General features: G+C 42.3%; 2 protein-coding genes across 2 annotated transcripts in view; one reads left to right on the top strand and one right to left on the bottom strand.

Moving 5' to 3' along the window:
- Positions 1 to 11,675, bottom strand: part of LOC108075696 (uncharacterized) — a 60,707-nt gene extending 49,032 nt beyond the window's left edge. Inside the window, 5 exon segments of the mRNA XM_017168220.3 lie at positions 10,021 to 10,085; positions 10,178 to 10,740; positions 10,996 to 11,235; positions 11,237 to 11,304; positions 11,615 to 11,675. Of these exon segments, the coding sequence (XP_017023709.2) occupies positions 10,639 to 10,740; positions 10,996 to 11,235; positions 11,237 to 11,304; positions 11,615 to 11,675 (471 nt within the window). The 3' untranslated portion in view covers positions 10,021 to 10,085; positions 10,178 to 10,638.
- Positions 11,676 to 12,217: 542 nt separating this feature from the next.
- Positions 12,218 to 16,034, top strand: stg (string). The gene is made up of 2 exons (XM_017168304.3): positions 12,218 to 13,067; positions 13,954 to 16,034. The coding sequence occupies exons 1-2, from the start codon at positions 13,012 to 13,014 to the stop codon at positions 15,341 to 15,343; spliced, it is 1,446 nt and encodes a 481-aa protein (XP_017023793.1). The 5' UTR covers positions 12,218 to 13,011; the 3' UTR covers positions 15,344 to 16,034.
- Positions 16,035 to 16,816: the final 782 nt, after the last annotated feature.

The raw sequence follows: 16,816 nt of genomic DNA, 5'->3' as shown, positions 1-16,816 counted from the left end.
ATTTTTACTTTTCTCTAATTTTTGCTATTTTGTTTGAGTATCAATAATAATTATAAATATTTTCTAAAATAGTTAAATTATTCAAAGATTTTTAAATTGACATTTTCCTAATTATAATTACTTTCCCACTTTAGTTTATTCCTAAATTTGATTACATAATCAACTTGCTATATATTATTCCCAGTGTATCCTAGTACCCACCCCTAAGAAGTCTTGACGACTGTCTTGAGGCATTGGAAATTGTGCAAAATCGATTACAATGATTGCATTTTGGAGACGGAAGAAGCCGACGCCTTGGCCAAGGATCGGGGGATGGAAGCTGCCCCGGCAGCAGCAGCACTATATAATATATATCCTCACAATAGCCGATGTGCGCCTGCGCTGCCGGAAGAATAATGGCATAAACATTGGGCCCTATTGTCCCTGTGCTGGATGGCAAAAAAAAAAGGACGAGGTTCCCCTTGCAAGATGTGCGCCAGGAGCCCGGTGCTGCACTGATTTTCCTTGGTTGCATTGTTGATTTCTTGATTCCGATTCCGTTTCTCTTCTCTCCTCCTTTAAGGATATTTTTTGCACACACAAGCAGCCGTTGGCTGGTGACATTGCGCAATGATTACCGTTGTGCGCAGCTAATGTCCTGCCGTCCTGCCGTAATTTATATGATTTCTGGCCGAGTGTTTCCTTGTTGCCTCGTGCCGATTATGCTCGTATTTGGATTTTTCGATGGACGACGATGGCCCGGTGTGCAGGACAATATGGTTTTCCCCTCTCCTCTCACTGGGCCTGTGGTCAGTTCCTTGCCGTTCTATTGCACAAATTTGACTATTGTCCTGAATGGAATATCGAGGAGATTGAACTATTCCCCAGCTGCGATCTCGAGTTTATTTGGACGGGAATATATATTGAACATAAAGCTTTTGCAGCTGCTGCTGCTCTAGTACGGGGGTGCATAAATTTTGGGTTTCCAGGAGAAGGAGGATGAGGAAGGAGTATGAGGATGAGGGTTAACCTATGAAAACTATACTATAAAGTATCGAAAATAAAATATAGAAAAACAAATAAAAATCAGTTATTTTGGTGTCTTTAGAAAGTTGGCTAGAAAAAGCTTGGACTTTACAATGTCCCTAGAGTATTTAAATATATTTTTTGAGAATTTACTCAGTTCTCTAAAATAACCTTAACCTTAAGTTTATAATCAAAATATTCAAACTAGTAAAATACATTTTTATATGAAACCCAACTGTACCCTGTACCCGATTACAATTGTTTCCAAAAAAATGAACTATTCTAGAGCTTTTGCAGCTGCCTGACAATGGGTGCCTGGCTGGTCTGATGTACCGCCCTGATTTATGTCACCCATGTAATCAGCGCACTGATTAAGCTGCGCACGGTCGTTGACTTTGCCAGGACTCGAGTGCAGCTGCCGCCCGTAGGAGCAGCAGGAGCATCATCATCATCATCCACTATGGAATAGAAATCGGAAACGTGAATTGGGAATCAGGAGCAGGGCGGCAACAGGACACAGGACGAAGGCGAGTATCATCAGCCGCCGCCAGCATGAGGCAGCGCACCTGCCTGTTTACAACTTACAACGGGAACGTGCCATATCCTGGGGGTTGGCAGCCACCCCAAAAAAAAAGCAGCAACACCACCACCAATCCAGGGAACACTGGCACGAAAAATCTCAACTAAAAAATATATATAATGATCAGAACATAATATTTAAGAAATATTTTATAAAAATAATACCTTAACACAAAAAAAATATATTGAAATAAATATTTGTAGGATTTGTTTAACAAAAATTTATTTTCATATGCCAAATAAATTCGATTTTCTCTCAGTGATCGACACCGGCAGGCGCTGCCACCCTCTGGCGGCTTTAGTTCAGCCGTTGGCTTCACACGCGCATTATCCTGGCGCTGGTTTTGCGCACTGTACCAGGATAACGAAGCCTGTACCACCGCCGCCACCACCACCATCACCACCAGCAGCCGCACCACCACCACCAGCAGGAGCATGAGCACCAGGATTATTGCCATTAGAATTGCCATTACCATCACCACCACCATGCAGGATCAATTAAAGGACTCGAGCCGTGCGGAAATGGCGCTTCACTTGTTTTCATTTCCCATTTTCAGGGGGTGAGCCAAAGCGCACGTGCGTTGCCAGGATGGGTTTGCGTCCTGATTCGGATTCAGTTCCAGATCCTGCTGCGCCTGCGCCACACTTTCACGCTGAAGGATATGAAGGATATGCTGGCGCAGAACACACCCTCAACCAAGCGCAAGCGAGTCCTGTGATATCCCGATGCCGGGCCCCTCTAACAATGCCACTTTTAATGCAAATACAATCGCACATCCTTTCAAAGGATCCTGTGTGCATTGTCAGAGCGCGCTGCATATTAACAATAATATAAATTTTTGTCGAGAATAAACACTTTTCCATGCGGGCCAACGAGAGGGAGGAGGAGCAGGAGTAGATCATTGGAAAATGCTACGCAGAACGTGCCCGCCGATTTCCCTGGCAATTTCGATGAAAATTGTATCCGGCACACGTGCCAAATGGTGAAAGGAAAATGTAGATTCCCTATTTCAGTGGGCGTGAGTGGAGACAGGACAAATTACGTATTTAAACTGAGGTATTTTTTGGGTCAGGCCACAGGAAAAGGGAAGTAAGCAAGGATATTTAGAAGTTTGAATAGAATAATAAACAAAATAAATTATATAAATAATTTATAATAATTCAAGGTACTTCAGTTAGGTAACAGTTTCTCCATTATAACCTTATCTCATCTAATTTCCATTTAATGCCAACCAAAACCAACTCAAATATCAAAATATCATATAATATCCATCCGGATACTTATCTGCCTTTCTCAAATATGATCCCCAACAAAGTCAAAGCCACTCACTCAGCAATCTGAGGCAAAGAACTATTCACACATTGTCTGGTGCAGATTATAGATACATATGAAGATATATCTTTTATATATGGAAACCAGAGGCGAGTCCAAGACACAGTCGGAGGCCAAAGTCCCAGACATGCCATGCAAACGAAGTTATTTTTGTAGAAATTCAAACCTGCAGTGGAAGTGAGTGAATTATGAGCCGGGCCTGTCAAGGCTATATGGGATTGGAACTCGGATTGGGAATGGGTCTCGCGACACACACACGCTGGGAAGGGAACGGAACGGGGTATTAATGCCCACACGATCCATAGGTGTGATCGCGGGAGGAAGGGAACACCTTACGCCGAGTGCAGGGAACACACTGAGCACCGAACAGGTTGCTGAGAGAGAGGAGAGATATCCCAGATATCCGAACAATAGGTAGGCAAACTCACGTAGCCGCAATCGCCGCGGCCTCGTCTTCTTTCTAACATTTTTTTTGTCGAAATCTGCGCAATCTTCTTTGGTATGCACGAACCCCGGGGACCCCGACCATGAGGTTGCCCTTTGGGTGATGTCTATTTAGCAGGTTTTTAGCCAGGCATAAAAGGGGTTACGAATTTTATATTTATTAATTGGAAAATATAGCTTGATCTATAGCTTCAACTAAGACTTTTATAAGGAGGTTTAAAGGGGCATTAGAGTTCCTTTATTGGAAAGTTTTTTATTTATTCAAAATAATGCTCCAACTATCGAACTAAAGTGTGAAAATTAATAGAAATTAATATGTTCAAGACTCACAATATATTTATTAATATTTTATTTAGAAAAGCCTTAGAATTTACTTCTTTTAGATATCCCACCTTGAACCTTTAATATTTTTAGTCATTGAAATATATTTAGCTTAACTTTTTTCTTATATTTAAAAATGTTCTAAATATTTAAAATATCTCTAGCTACTTTCTCCCTTCCCTATTTTCTACAAATTTCAGCTATAGTTTCCTGCCAACACTGGGCGCATCTTCAGGTTGCTGCTCAGGTTGATCCTGCTGCTGATGATGATGATGTTTGATGTGTTTGAATGTTGATCATCGGCAATGACTAGGAAATATTGCCTTTCCCTAAGAAGGATTTGTGTCAGCAAACGTGACTCGAAATACCAAGTTGCGAGCCCAACTGAGAGTATTTGATTGCTGATCCCTTTGTGCGTGCCCATTGTTTGAATAGTTAATTATGGGCTGGATCGGCGGACACTCCTTTTAGGCAAGAAAATCTCCGAGTCCCGCTCAGATTTTTGTTTTGCCGCCGCCACCGACCATTTTTAACCATAATTTGGGAATTATTTTTAAAATTTTTTTGAATTTTCCCTAGGCAGGCAAAAGGAGTAGGCGGCCATGGGCGTGGCTGCATTGACAACTGCTGACAATGACTTCATTTATGTGTGCCAGAACGGCAGGCGCTGACAAGTATCAAAAACGTACAAAAAGGAAAAAAGTATTAACAAAAGGAGAAACAAAAAAGAAATGTAGGAAAAATGACAAGACGAACTCCCTAAAATTCTCTGTTTTGCAGATTAATATTGCACACATATGTGGCTGCTGGTTAGGATCTCAGCTGATGATGGATCGATGGCTTGTGTACTTGTTGAAAAAATTCATAATCGTCATGTGGCCATTGTCTTGGGCCACAATGTGCTGAATGTGTGCAATTACAGATATTCCGGCAAAAGATATCCATGAGATGAGCATGTGATTGCACTTGTAACGCCTTCGGAGTCTGGTTTGATGATTACTCACTCATACAGGATAATAATCCTGATCCTCTGGCTGATCTTGAGGTTTTGGGAAAGAATCAGAGATCTATTTGCAGTTAATCATTCAATTTTTGCCATTAAGGTCTTTGGAAATTATGATAATTATCTTTTAAATACCAAGAGAAAATATGATAATTATCTTTTATCTATAATAGAGGGCTTTGTAATAAGAGAACCTCTTTTGTTATATTTATTCTTTTTGAAAATCTATTAGAAAATACCATAATTCTTAAATATGATACAATTATTCTATGGGTTTACTTTTCATTATTCTAATTTTTCTGGGATATAATCCTTTAGTGGTAAAAATAGGGATTTTTTCTTGGGTTTCAAAATAAGTCACACCCCAGAATAATGAGTTTAAGGAATAATATGTTTTTTTCCCATACAGTTAACCATATTTAATTAATTTAAGAAATACTTTATAATGATGAATGTTTCAGAAATAATTATAAACAATTTATTTGTAAGATTTAATTAAGTGTAAAGTTAATTAATAATTTTCTCAAATACTAAATGCTTAAAATAAAAATAAAACCTACTTTAATCTAACTTCCTTACTTGCTTTCTCCCAATTTCAAGACAAAATACCTCAGTAAGGTACTAGATATCTTTAATTCATGAAAATTTCTTGAAATTCAAAGACCCCTTGCTCTTTCCCATGCCTCCTAAGGAGAAATTCTATTTCTTCCGACCCAAGTCATCACACCTCACTCCACAGACTGTGTGGAGATTCCCACTACATTGATCTGAATACCTCTTCCCAGAAGATCAACTTTCCGTGGCAACCCCCTCACCAAAACTGCAGCGAGGACATGAGGCAATTGCAAATTGACATGGACCATTTGCCGATCTTGGGATCTTCAAGTTTTCCCGGGGGTGAAAATATACTATATATGCACCCATGTCACATAAATAAAATTTGTATATGCGATTAAATTTTGGAAATTCGAATCGTAATGCACATCTCCCAAGGTGAGAGTTGTGAGGAGGAAGAGGCGCTGCTGTCAGTCACCCAAAAAGGACTCGCAGACAGTTCGTCGATCGCTGAACCCTCCTTCCTCCTTCCTCCTTGCGCCTTGTGAACATTTTCCTGGGGCTGGGGTAGGATGATAGACAAAATCTTGTCATAACTTTGATGTTGTTAGTAAAACAATGCAATTGGCTGGCAAGACTTGCTCCCCTGCTTTTTTCCTGCTGTCCTTGGCTGGGCTTCCCTGGCCCTTCCTGTTGTTCCAGGACCTAACATCCCGTCTGGGAATGGAAATGGTGCGAAATGGGTGCAGCTGCCGCTTTCTTTGCCTTCTGATTACGCAACCATCGATGCCATCTAATGTACTGTGAGAGACAGTGAAAAATCACTGGACCAGGATCTCTTATCCCCGCTAAGATGATGATGATGATTCCTTGTCATGTTGTCATGGGGAATTTGTCAAAAGTCCAAGGTTTTCCAAGAACCGCTGCGCATTAGGCAAACGCCAAGATGATCTAGAGTGGACCCAACCAGCCGCGCCAAAAGCGAACCCTCCCTCATCCCATATATCCCGGATCTGGTCAGGCCGAAAGGGTTGAGTTTCGGGTTTTTGTAACGCGATAAGATCGACGCTCAATCCCGGGGCAATGAATGTTATCCCTAAGAACGTTAATCAATTAATTACACGCTGTGAGAAGAAAGGATTCGCCAAGGGTTGCCGTTGCTATCCGTTTCTTGATTTATTTCCGACATTTCCCCAGGCTATCTATAGAAATTGGACTGGCACTGGGGAAATTAGCTCTTGACCAGTGGTCAGTTCGTGGGCCAGTCGCGTGTCTGATATTAATATACAAATAAAATATTGACCATCATCATCATCATCATCAAAGGGGTGAGCAATAGATCATAGAAGGGGGTTTGTTGTTTTAGCTAGGGATTCCGGAAGTCAAGGAATTAAAATCATATGGAGATGTTGAATTTTAAATTAAGCATAACCAGAAAATGGATTTTAAGAGATTTTGAGGAAAGAGTAGATTACTTTTCAGAATTTATTATAAAGATAAAGAATTTCAGAGTTTTAATAACAAATTGTGAACTAAATTCATTTTGTGATAAAATGAAACTTAATTCATAAAGCCCATGACTAAATTCTCTTGAAATACACCCATTAATTACCATAAATTCCCTTAAAAGACCCATGATTTTATCATCCGGACGATAACACACATGTATAGATTGCATCATTCTCTCCCTTCTCCATCTCCCTCAAGGCTAATCATAATTTATACAAATCTCTTATCTCGCCGCTTGGCGACAAGCTATATTTGGAAACCCCTATATGTACAATATATCTGGGACACATACACGCATTTCAAGGATTTGCGCGCCAAAAAGCCGAAGACCACTTGAGAAGTCAGACCGATCGTAAAAAACCGAAAGAAGGACTGATCTGAGATCCCACAAATGTGCCTGCTGTGTGGGAACCAAATTGCTCGGATTGCAGTGGCATAAGAAAAACAATATATATTTTTGCACTGCCTGCACTGTACTCTGACGGGACAAAAGGACACGTTGACGGACGGCAAGGAGATCAGGGAACTGTTTCTATTACAATGAATAGTAGCACTTGTTTTAGTTGTGTGCCTTGTTGCCTACACATTGTGACCCAAATTGCTTTTTGGCGAAGAAACAAAACAGTGCAGAAAACCTAGACATGTGCCGGGAAGAGAGTCCTGTGCTATCCTGGCCTGGCCTAGATGAAATGAGCAACCACTTGACCGTTAGGACAAAGGAACGGCCGCAGCTACTATTCAAATTATAGAGAAAATTGCCAGTAAAACACAAACTAATTGTGTTTGCCAATATGGTAGTTCCAGGGGGTGCCATGGGAAAAATCTGGATCGCATTGGAGTTACCATGGGAATCTCAAGTGGCCCTCAGCGTGTGCTCTTTGATGGGGTCTCGTTCTCAATGCCTCGACTGGCTGCAATCTGGCACGCAGATGATGATGTTGATCCTATACCGAACCTATTTCGAATTCAAATCTAATCTCTGAACACACTGTGAACTGAAAATGGCCTGGAAACCCCGATATGGGGGCGACAGGCATATCAAAATCGAATTGAATTGCGCGAAACTCATAAAAATATTTAAATAAACATAAATGTGGGGGTTTTTTCTAAGGAGATCGAAGAGGGAAATACTCTAGGTTGTAGTTTATTATACCAATATTTTTTCATTAATAAATGATAATAATATAAAGGCCTAAAGAATATTTTACATCTTAATGAGATCCCTTATAATACAGTTTGGGACCCTTTATAAGCTGATATTTATTACTATTTAATGTAAATGTTGATATATTATTTATTAACAATACACAGATTTATTTAACTCCTTATATCAAGTCTAGCACTCTCTTAAAGGGCATTCGACTCCACATGCCATATCTAAGCGTGTCAAGAACATTGTTCGCCTATTAGAGAGCGAACCGACATAATGTTGATCTACATATGGAATACGGAACACCCCGCCTGGCCCCCCTTAAGAAAATAAAACAAACTTTTGTTGTTCCGTTGCTATAAGTTGAGATAGAGAGAGAGGAACAAAGAGTAGTCACTGAGGGAATATAACGTTGATTAGTACTTCCTGAGGCTGCTGTATAGTCCAGATACCAGTGCCATATCATTCTTCAACAATGCCATAAAAAAGAAATAAAAAACAACATTTGCATAGAGCTCAGTCAAACAAACAAACAAACAAACAAATGAGCTGCAACAGAGTTGGAGACTTGGGGTGCCAAGAGAGGGAGAGAGGAGCTTGAACCCAGCTTATCGGGGTACCAGTCCCCAAATGGGAGAATTTCCTTAACAGCAGAGGTCTTTTTTTTCAAACTCAACCATATCCCCTGAGAGTACCAGAAATGAAGATTGGGTTCCAGGTATAATTTAGTTCTTTACTGATATTTTAAAATTAGATTACATGATTTGGTATGCTTAAAAATCTCCGAATAAAAATAGGGAATTAAAATGCTATTTTGTACATTTTTCTTCCTTATCCCAAGGATCTCAGTGAGTTCCTAACTATGTATGATCTTTACAAAGATGAATAAACTTCAGTGGAAGGTAACTTCCTGTATCCCCCGTATGATTCCTGTATCACCCAGATCCCCTCTCTTACAAATTTGAGTGGACAATTTATTTTCCCCCTTTTCCACACAGCTTTCCCGCACAATTTAAACTCTGAACCCGGCAATAATTGATTCTGTCCCAAAAAGAGAGAGCTTCATTTACGGCGGACCGTGGGTATATAGTATATATGAGTGTGCGTGCTCTAACATCGAAATGAATTGCTTATTTTGACATTTATTAAAGCTTTAAATAAAATTTATGCAGAGAATCAATTAGTGGAGGCAAAAGACCACAAAGGGGAGACGCGAAGTGGGGGGAGTTGGGGGTCAAAGTAACGAAGATACAATATTTCTCACAATCGGTTTTGTAGAAAACCAACGCGAGGAGAGAAGGCAAAAAGACAGCCAGAGTGCAAGAAATCACAGCGAAGAAGGCAGCGAAAGGTAAACAGAAGACAGATCGAATACGAACCTCGCCCCCTCTCTGTCTGGCCCAAACGAGTCCTGCACGCACACAAGGATACGGTTTTTGGCGCAAAAAATCTACGGCTATTCCTGCTTTGCACTCTCTTTCGGTGGCCCTGCTCTTCACCTACTTCTTCTCCGCCTGCGATGCACTTCTCACTCTCTCACTGCTGCTCCTTGAGAAATCTCAGCGCCGTGCCTCCTGCCTCCTGCCCCCACCCCCTCGCTCGTACTCTCTCCCTCTGTGGCTCTGCTCGTGTTAAGGAATTTGCGCGCGCACGTTGCTCCTGCTCCTTCGTCGCCTTGTCCCCTCTCTACACACACAGACGCATGCGCTCAGCAGGACTAATGCGGTTCCTTGGCTGTTCATATCCTTCGGTCAGCTGATCGAACATATGTACTGCGGCTGTGGTGGCCAGAGAGAGGGCCTCGGGAACCGCTATCCTTGTCTAACTGTTATTTTTTGTTTTTGGTTTCCTTATTTGTTCTAATCAGTATCTTTTTCGTGTCCTGCTCTGCTCCGCTCATCTCTTCACACCTTATGTACTACGTGATTTCCCCTTATCCTTATTCTTTTTCTTCCTTCCCCGCTACCCCTGAGCATTTGGTTTGTGGGGGAAGGAGTATGGGTGACATTGGAAATAATTAATAATTATTGATTAAATCAAGTTTTTATACAGAAAAGGGGGAGCTAATACCACAGAGATACAAAATAAAATAAAATAGAGAAAATTAAATAAGACACTTACCCGATATTTAATTGATTTTTGTAGAGATTGGATAGGTTTTCACTTGATCTCGTTTTCAGGATAATCTGAAATAATAAATAGTTCTTAGTAATGGTATTTAAAAGCACGCACAGTTTTTTCATGTTAGAGATACAAAAAAAAATGGGCAATTACTCACCTAGAGACCACCAATTGCTGGCTCCTCTTTGCGCCTTCTTCTAATTGCATTGCCTTGTCTGCCACAAACACACACACGACCACAAAGCGAGGACCAGGACCGCCCAGTCTTTAACCCTTTTTCCTCCCCATGATCGCCGCCACCCCTTTATCCGTGATTTGCAAAATACGCGCGCGCGCGCAAAAGTATCTCAAACGCTCTTTTTTCGCACACATACCAAAAAGCTCACTTCTTGGAATTTCGATTTACAATTTAGTTCTTCACTTTTTTGTTGTTGATTTTTTTCGCTGCCTTCCCCTTTCCGCTATTGTTGTGCTCCACTCCCATTCACATTGTTGCTGCAATTTCTCTCTCTGCAGCCTATTCATATTCTCGGTTTTTTTAGCTTGGCGCAATCAGGGCTACCCACACACATGTGTTTTCCCACAAACACACACTCGCGGACCGTGGTGTGTGATGTGTTAGTGAGGCTTTTTTGCATACGTTTTTAACTCTTTTCGCCTTTGCCCTTTTCCCGTCCTCGTCGGAAATTCTGGAGACTGCGATAAATAACACGGTGGAATCTGAAATAATTCCAAAAAATATAATTGCAGATAAAGCAATTCGAATCAATAAAACATAAAATGAGATGGTGACATTTTCATGATTTATTAATGGTTTCGAGGGAATATTAAGTACTTGAAATTAATATAAAACTGATTTCATTTTATCAGGACTTCAAATATTAAAATTAAAAAATTGAAATATGAATGAGACTTCCGGTTCAATTAAACTTTTTTGGATACTACAAATACAAATCATAAGATAAAGTGGCATACCTTGGTATTTCTCCTTGGAACATCATACCTTAACCCGCTGTTGGCCGCACCGCTCGCTATGAATGGGGTTTTTTGGGCTTGAGCTTTTTCTTTCTTTACCCCTATGCGCTTTTTTAACTTGTTCAAAACCACTTTATGATTTCTGCGTCCTTTTTCTTGTTGTTCTTGGCTGGCCCTGCTTGTTGTTTTCCATAAAGAAGATGATCCTCTCATCGGTTCTTCCTGCGGCACAACAAAAAATCCACAACAACAAAAGCTCTCCTCACGAAAAGGAATTCAGCGGAATGAAACCGTAGCTCATTTGGTTGCCTTTGCCGGCAATTATCCCCGAATATCATTCACTATTGGGCAAAGTTTTGAGCGGGAAAGCGAATGATGCTGGGCGTGTGTGCTCGTCGTCTGTGCTTTGTTTGTGTTTGCCGGCACACACAGACTTTACAAAAACACACACTCCACTCCAGCCCATGGGTGTTCGTTCAGGGCAGTAGCCCCTGCCCGGCCCCCTTTGCGAAAAGCCCGCTTATCCTGCAAAGTGACTCCCGCAGGGCTCCTCCGCGCATCTGTAACTCGATTTCTGCTTTAACTTTGCCGCGGATTGCACAAAAGAAAAAACACACACAATGATACAGGCGTTCTCCTATAAGGTTCCAAAATTCCTCTGTGTAATCCAAATTGTCCATGCTGTTCGCTCAAGTTGGTGCCCACTGTAAATGGGGTCTGCGGATCTGGACGAGGCTTTGCTCATTTAACGACATTGGCGTCTACGTCTGCAAAACACAAAGGAGACATGCCTCCCTCTCCCGCCCCTTCGTTCCCTCCTCTTGTTTTTGCTCCACAGCCGATGATCATATGACCACTACCTGCTGATATTCCATGAGGGGGCTGGCGGGGGGCTGCAGGAATGCGTGGATCTCACATTATTACCTGCAAACGACACAATCGATGCCGCCTTGAAATTCTGCTTAAAGATTCGCTCGCGGTCTCATTCCATCCCGCTTCCTTTCGCTTCGCGGCCTCTCGTTCTCTCTGTCCGTCGGCTGGCTCCAACTATTGCGGTGCATTGTAAATCACACACATACAAGCCCGTGTATCTTCGGCTCCACTTCTGGCGGCGCTCGGCTCCACTTCGGCACTGGTTGGCCAGGCGTTGGGGTATAAAAGCTCGCGCGCCAAAATCAGTGGACTCCATTGTGGGGATCGTCGCCAGTCGCCAATGAATCTTGTCCTCCTCTTCTCGGGATACTCGTCTGGCACGCAGGGGAAATGTAGGGGAAGGATATTCGGGGCTACCTGTTGCAGTGAACGCTCCACAGGGCACAGATTCCTTATTTAAAGGCAATTTTCCAATTTTCCTCAACATTGTGTACTGCCTTTAGCACATGGTTCCCCTGATCCGTTATGTGCTCGGTTCTACTTCTCCCTCTCATCATCTCCCGTCTCCCTCAGTATTTCCTGGGAATCAAAGGAACTGAAGAAAAGGCGCCCGCCCTGCAACAACAAAACACTAACTAATTTAGTCGCACTCGCTCTCGCCCATCAGCTGTGCGCTCTTTCCCGCTCGCTCCGCACTCTCCGAGCTGCATTGCTCTCGCGCTCTCTGCGCCGGCGATCGCTTATAAAAGCGGGCCGCACAGACCGAAGAGCACACATTCTCGCTCTCTTCGTTCTCCAGTAAACAGCTCGTCAGCTGCGCTACTTGCCTTTCGGTTCGTTCGGTGACTGGTGCGTGCTAAAAATTGAACAGAAATTGAAAATTTATGAAACATGCTGAAACGGACACATTAAACTGAAACAAACAAAACCGACAAAAATGCAATATTAGCAACAATTAAAATTCTAAAAGGACTAACAGCCAAAAATACCAACGAAAAACCAACTTTAAATGCAGCAAAAGTGAAATAGTGAGACGAAAAAATTGTGTTTTAGCAATTTTTCGTAAAGCAACTAAGAAGACTCGCCAGAGAAATTCAATTTGAAATCAGTTTTTCGAAACTCCAAACACAAAAACCAACCAAAATGTTGTGGGAAACCATCCAGGAAGAAACCAACTGCAGTATGGATTGCAATATCAGGTAATTATCCCGCCCCAAGGATTAAAACCCACTACTTTTTGCATCAGGAATACCAGTTAAAACAGAAAAATACAGAAACACAGGCGAGGAAATAAAAAGTGCAAGTTCAAGAACAACAACAGTAAAGTACAAATCGCTGAACAAAAGTAAGAGTTTTTTTGCACGCTTTTGTGCTTGATTCTTTGCTTCTTTTTTTGGCGCTCAGCTGTTGTTGTTGCTTTTCATTCATTAAACCGGCTTCCGCGAGGCTCCAAAAAACAGCAGCAACAACAACTCGTCAGTCAGTCATTTTTTTATATTTTCCTCTTTTTGTTGGTTCCTTTTTTAAACGAGAGTTCTTTGCGGTTCTTTGTGCCTTTTTTGTATTCACTGCGCTTGCGTGACGTTGTGACGTGTGACCCAAAAGTCGGAGCTGCAAAAGCAGATGCAACGGAAAGTGACGAAGAAAAGGGAATTCCGCTTAGAGTACCGTACATTTTCAAGTGAAAAGGTAGTAGCAGATGTTTGGTGGGGAATTTTTGAGGAGAATTTAGAGAGCCAAAAGAATTTAATTTCAATAAAATAGCGCCTTCTTTCTAATTAAAGTATCAACTAGAGTTTTTGAGGAGCCAATGTCTAAATTTAACAAGAGTTTCAAGTTGAATTTCGGTTGTTGTGTTACAGCAGCAACCCCTCGTGACTCGTATTGTTTTTGTTGTTGTCTTTACACCACCACCAACGCCGCCGCCACCACCAAAAAAAATATTACCACTGCGCCCCGAGCCTGTGCCTGTATTTTTAGCTGGGTTTAATGACCCGCTCGCTCTCCCAGGGGTTTAGGGAAGCAGCCGCCGCTCTCTCTGGAACCGCTGACTAATCCTCCCCTTATTTTCTCTTCTCCTTGCAGCAACTCCAATAGCCACAAGCTGACCGGCACCCGTCGCGCCCGTCGCTCGCTGGAATTGATGGCCATGGATCACCATCAGGAGGAGCTGTCGTTCTACGACGACGATGTGGTGCCACAGGATCAGCAGCGATCGGCGAGTCCCGAGCTGATGGGCCTGCTGTCGCCCGAGGGATCGCCACAGCGCTTCCAGATTGTGCGCAAGCAGCACATTCTGCCAGCTGCCGCTTCGGCCACCTCGCACACACCCGCCCGCAACAGCTTCAGAGTCTTCAACAGCCTGTCCTCCACTTGCTCCATGGAGTCGTCCATGGATGATGAGTATCTGGAAATGTTCGAGCTGGAGTCTCAGAGCCAACAGAACGCCGTTCTTGGATTTCCCAGCGGCCTGAACTCGCTGATCAGCGGTCAGATCAAGGAGCAGCCATCGACCGTTGCCCGGTCACCGGCGGGTCTCTCCATGCGTCGTCCTTCGGTGCGCCGCTGTCTCAGCATGACTGAGAGCAACACTGCCACACCACCCGCCCATCTACAGCCACCAAAGACGCCAGAGACTGCTGCCCGCGACTGCTTCAAGCGCCCGGATCCCCCGGCATCCGCCACCTGCTCGCCCATTCAGAGCAAGCGTCATCGCTGCGCCACCGAGAAGGAGAACTGCCCAGCACCGCCCGCTCAGATCCTGCCCAGCAGCAACCCCCCGCCGCTGAGGAAGTGCATGTCGCTGAACGATGCCGAGATCATGTCCGCCTTGGCTCGCTCCGAGAACCGCAACGAACCCGAACTGATTGGTGACTTCAGCAAGACCTACGCCCTGCCCTTGATGGAGGGACGTCACCGGGATCTGAAGAGCATCTCCAGCGCAACGGTGGCTCGCCTGCTACAGGGTGAATTTGACGATCAGGTGGCCAGCTATCGGATCATCGACTGCCGGTATCCGTACGAGTTCGAGGGCGGTCACATCGCCGGCGCCAAGAACCTGTACACCACCGACCAAATCCTCGAGGAGTTTCTCTCCGTCCAACAGACTGAGCTGCAGCAGCAGCAGAACATTGAGTCGGGCCACAAGCGCAACATCATCATCTTCCACTGCGAATTCTCGTCGGAGCGTGGCCCGAAAATGTCGCGCTTCCTGCGCAACTTGGATCGCGAGCGGAATACCAATGCCTATCCGGCCCTCCACTACCCGGAGATCTACCTGCTCCACAATGGCTACAAAGAGTTCTTCGAGTCGCATGTGGATCTCTGCCAGCCCCATGCCTACCGCACCATGCTGGATCCCGCCTACAACGAGGCCTACCGTCACTTCCGTGCCAAGTCCAAGTCGTGGAATGGCGATGGCCTGGGCGGAGCCACGGGGCGTCTCAAGAAGTCGCGGTCCAGGCTGATGCTGTAAGGGAGTCCCTGGGGGATTTGGTGGGGTGTTATCGTATTGTATATAACTCTAGACGCTTAGTTGTATTTATTTTCCGCGAGCAATGCATTTTTTAAGTTGGTTTTTTGTTGATTTTCATTTGTTAAAAATCGTTATCATACACACACACACACACTCATAATCTGGCAACAACCACACACATGACACTCGAGAGAATTTCATTTAGTTTTTATTTGTTTTTAATGTATGGAAATTCGGCTTTAGTTCAATTTATTTCTTAGCACTTTTAGTTCAAATTTTAAAACGAGAAAATGTGCATTATAATCTAAACGAAATCGAAATCTTTATAAAATTAAGAGCTATAATATGTTTACTACAGACAGACTCCTTGATCATTTCACTTAGATGATAAGCAGGATATACAGAAAATGGCTACAAAATATCGCACAACAAACACACAAATTCATTCTATTTTTTTTAAGGAAATTACTTAAGAGTTGCAAGAGTTAAAAACTTCTAGCTAGGTACCAATTTTTACGCTTATTATTTGTTTATTTTTTATGTAATCCGTAAACAAAAAATTCTAAACTAAAACAAAAACAAAAACACAAAAAAAAAACAAATCTTTTACTATGTAATGATTTATTATTATTTAAGCAAAGCTTATTTTTGCATCAAAAAGAAAAGGCAATATTATTGAACAAAGAAACCATAAATTTTAAAATATAAATAATTAATACAGAACTGAAACACACTGGCTTTTACTTACTTATCTTTTTCAGTGGAAAAAAGCCTTAAAAGAGCGGGAAATGTATACTTGATATTCTTGGAATTTTCCCTCTTTGAATTTGGCGCGGAAAATCGATAGTTTCGATAATTCCAGCAAAAACGTTGCTTGCACTGGTACACGCTAGAAGGCGCTGCTGTAGTAAGAAAGATTATTCTCTTTCCTTGATTTACGCTAGAGGGCGCTGCAGCAGTTATAGTGTGGTGGAATTGGTGAATTTAAATTTGAAAATTTTGGTGATTAAATTAAGATACATTTTAGTGCATTTACTAACTTATTTAATAACTTTTTCTGACAAATATTTATAAATTTAGTTATTTTTGATTACTAGATATAAACAAAATGCTAATTCAAAGTTTGAAATTTAAACCTGACTGAGAAATCAGTAAATAAATCAATCCTTAATAAAATTAAGCATTTTAACATACCTAATTTAAACAGTGTACATATTCTCGTAAGTTTTCTTACATTCAAAGCATCAAAACTTTCCCTCTAAGTCCAGCATATCTTTGAAATAGGAGCCTTATAATCCAACCTTTTCTTCTCTTTTTGTTAATCAGTTTACGCGTAAGAAGATTAGTTTTTTGTTATTGTTTATATTCGATTACACTTTGGCTTTCACTTCCCCTCCTTCCCTAAAACTATTAGAGCAGAGCACTTAATCCCAAAAAAAATAACAAAGTTCGGATAAGAGCCAAGAGTGCGCG

The sequence above is a fragment of the Drosophila kikkawai genome, chromosome 3R, assembly GCF_030179895.1.
Source record: "Drosophila kikkawai strain 14028-0561.14 chromosome 3R, DkikHiC1v2, whole genome shotgun sequence".
Lineage (NCBI taxonomy): Eukaryota > Metazoa > Arthropoda > Insecta > Diptera > Drosophilidae > Drosophila > Drosophila kikkawai.
The sequence above is the reverse complement of the archived record's forward strand: the minus strand, read 5'-3'. Positions and strand labels throughout refer to the sequence as shown.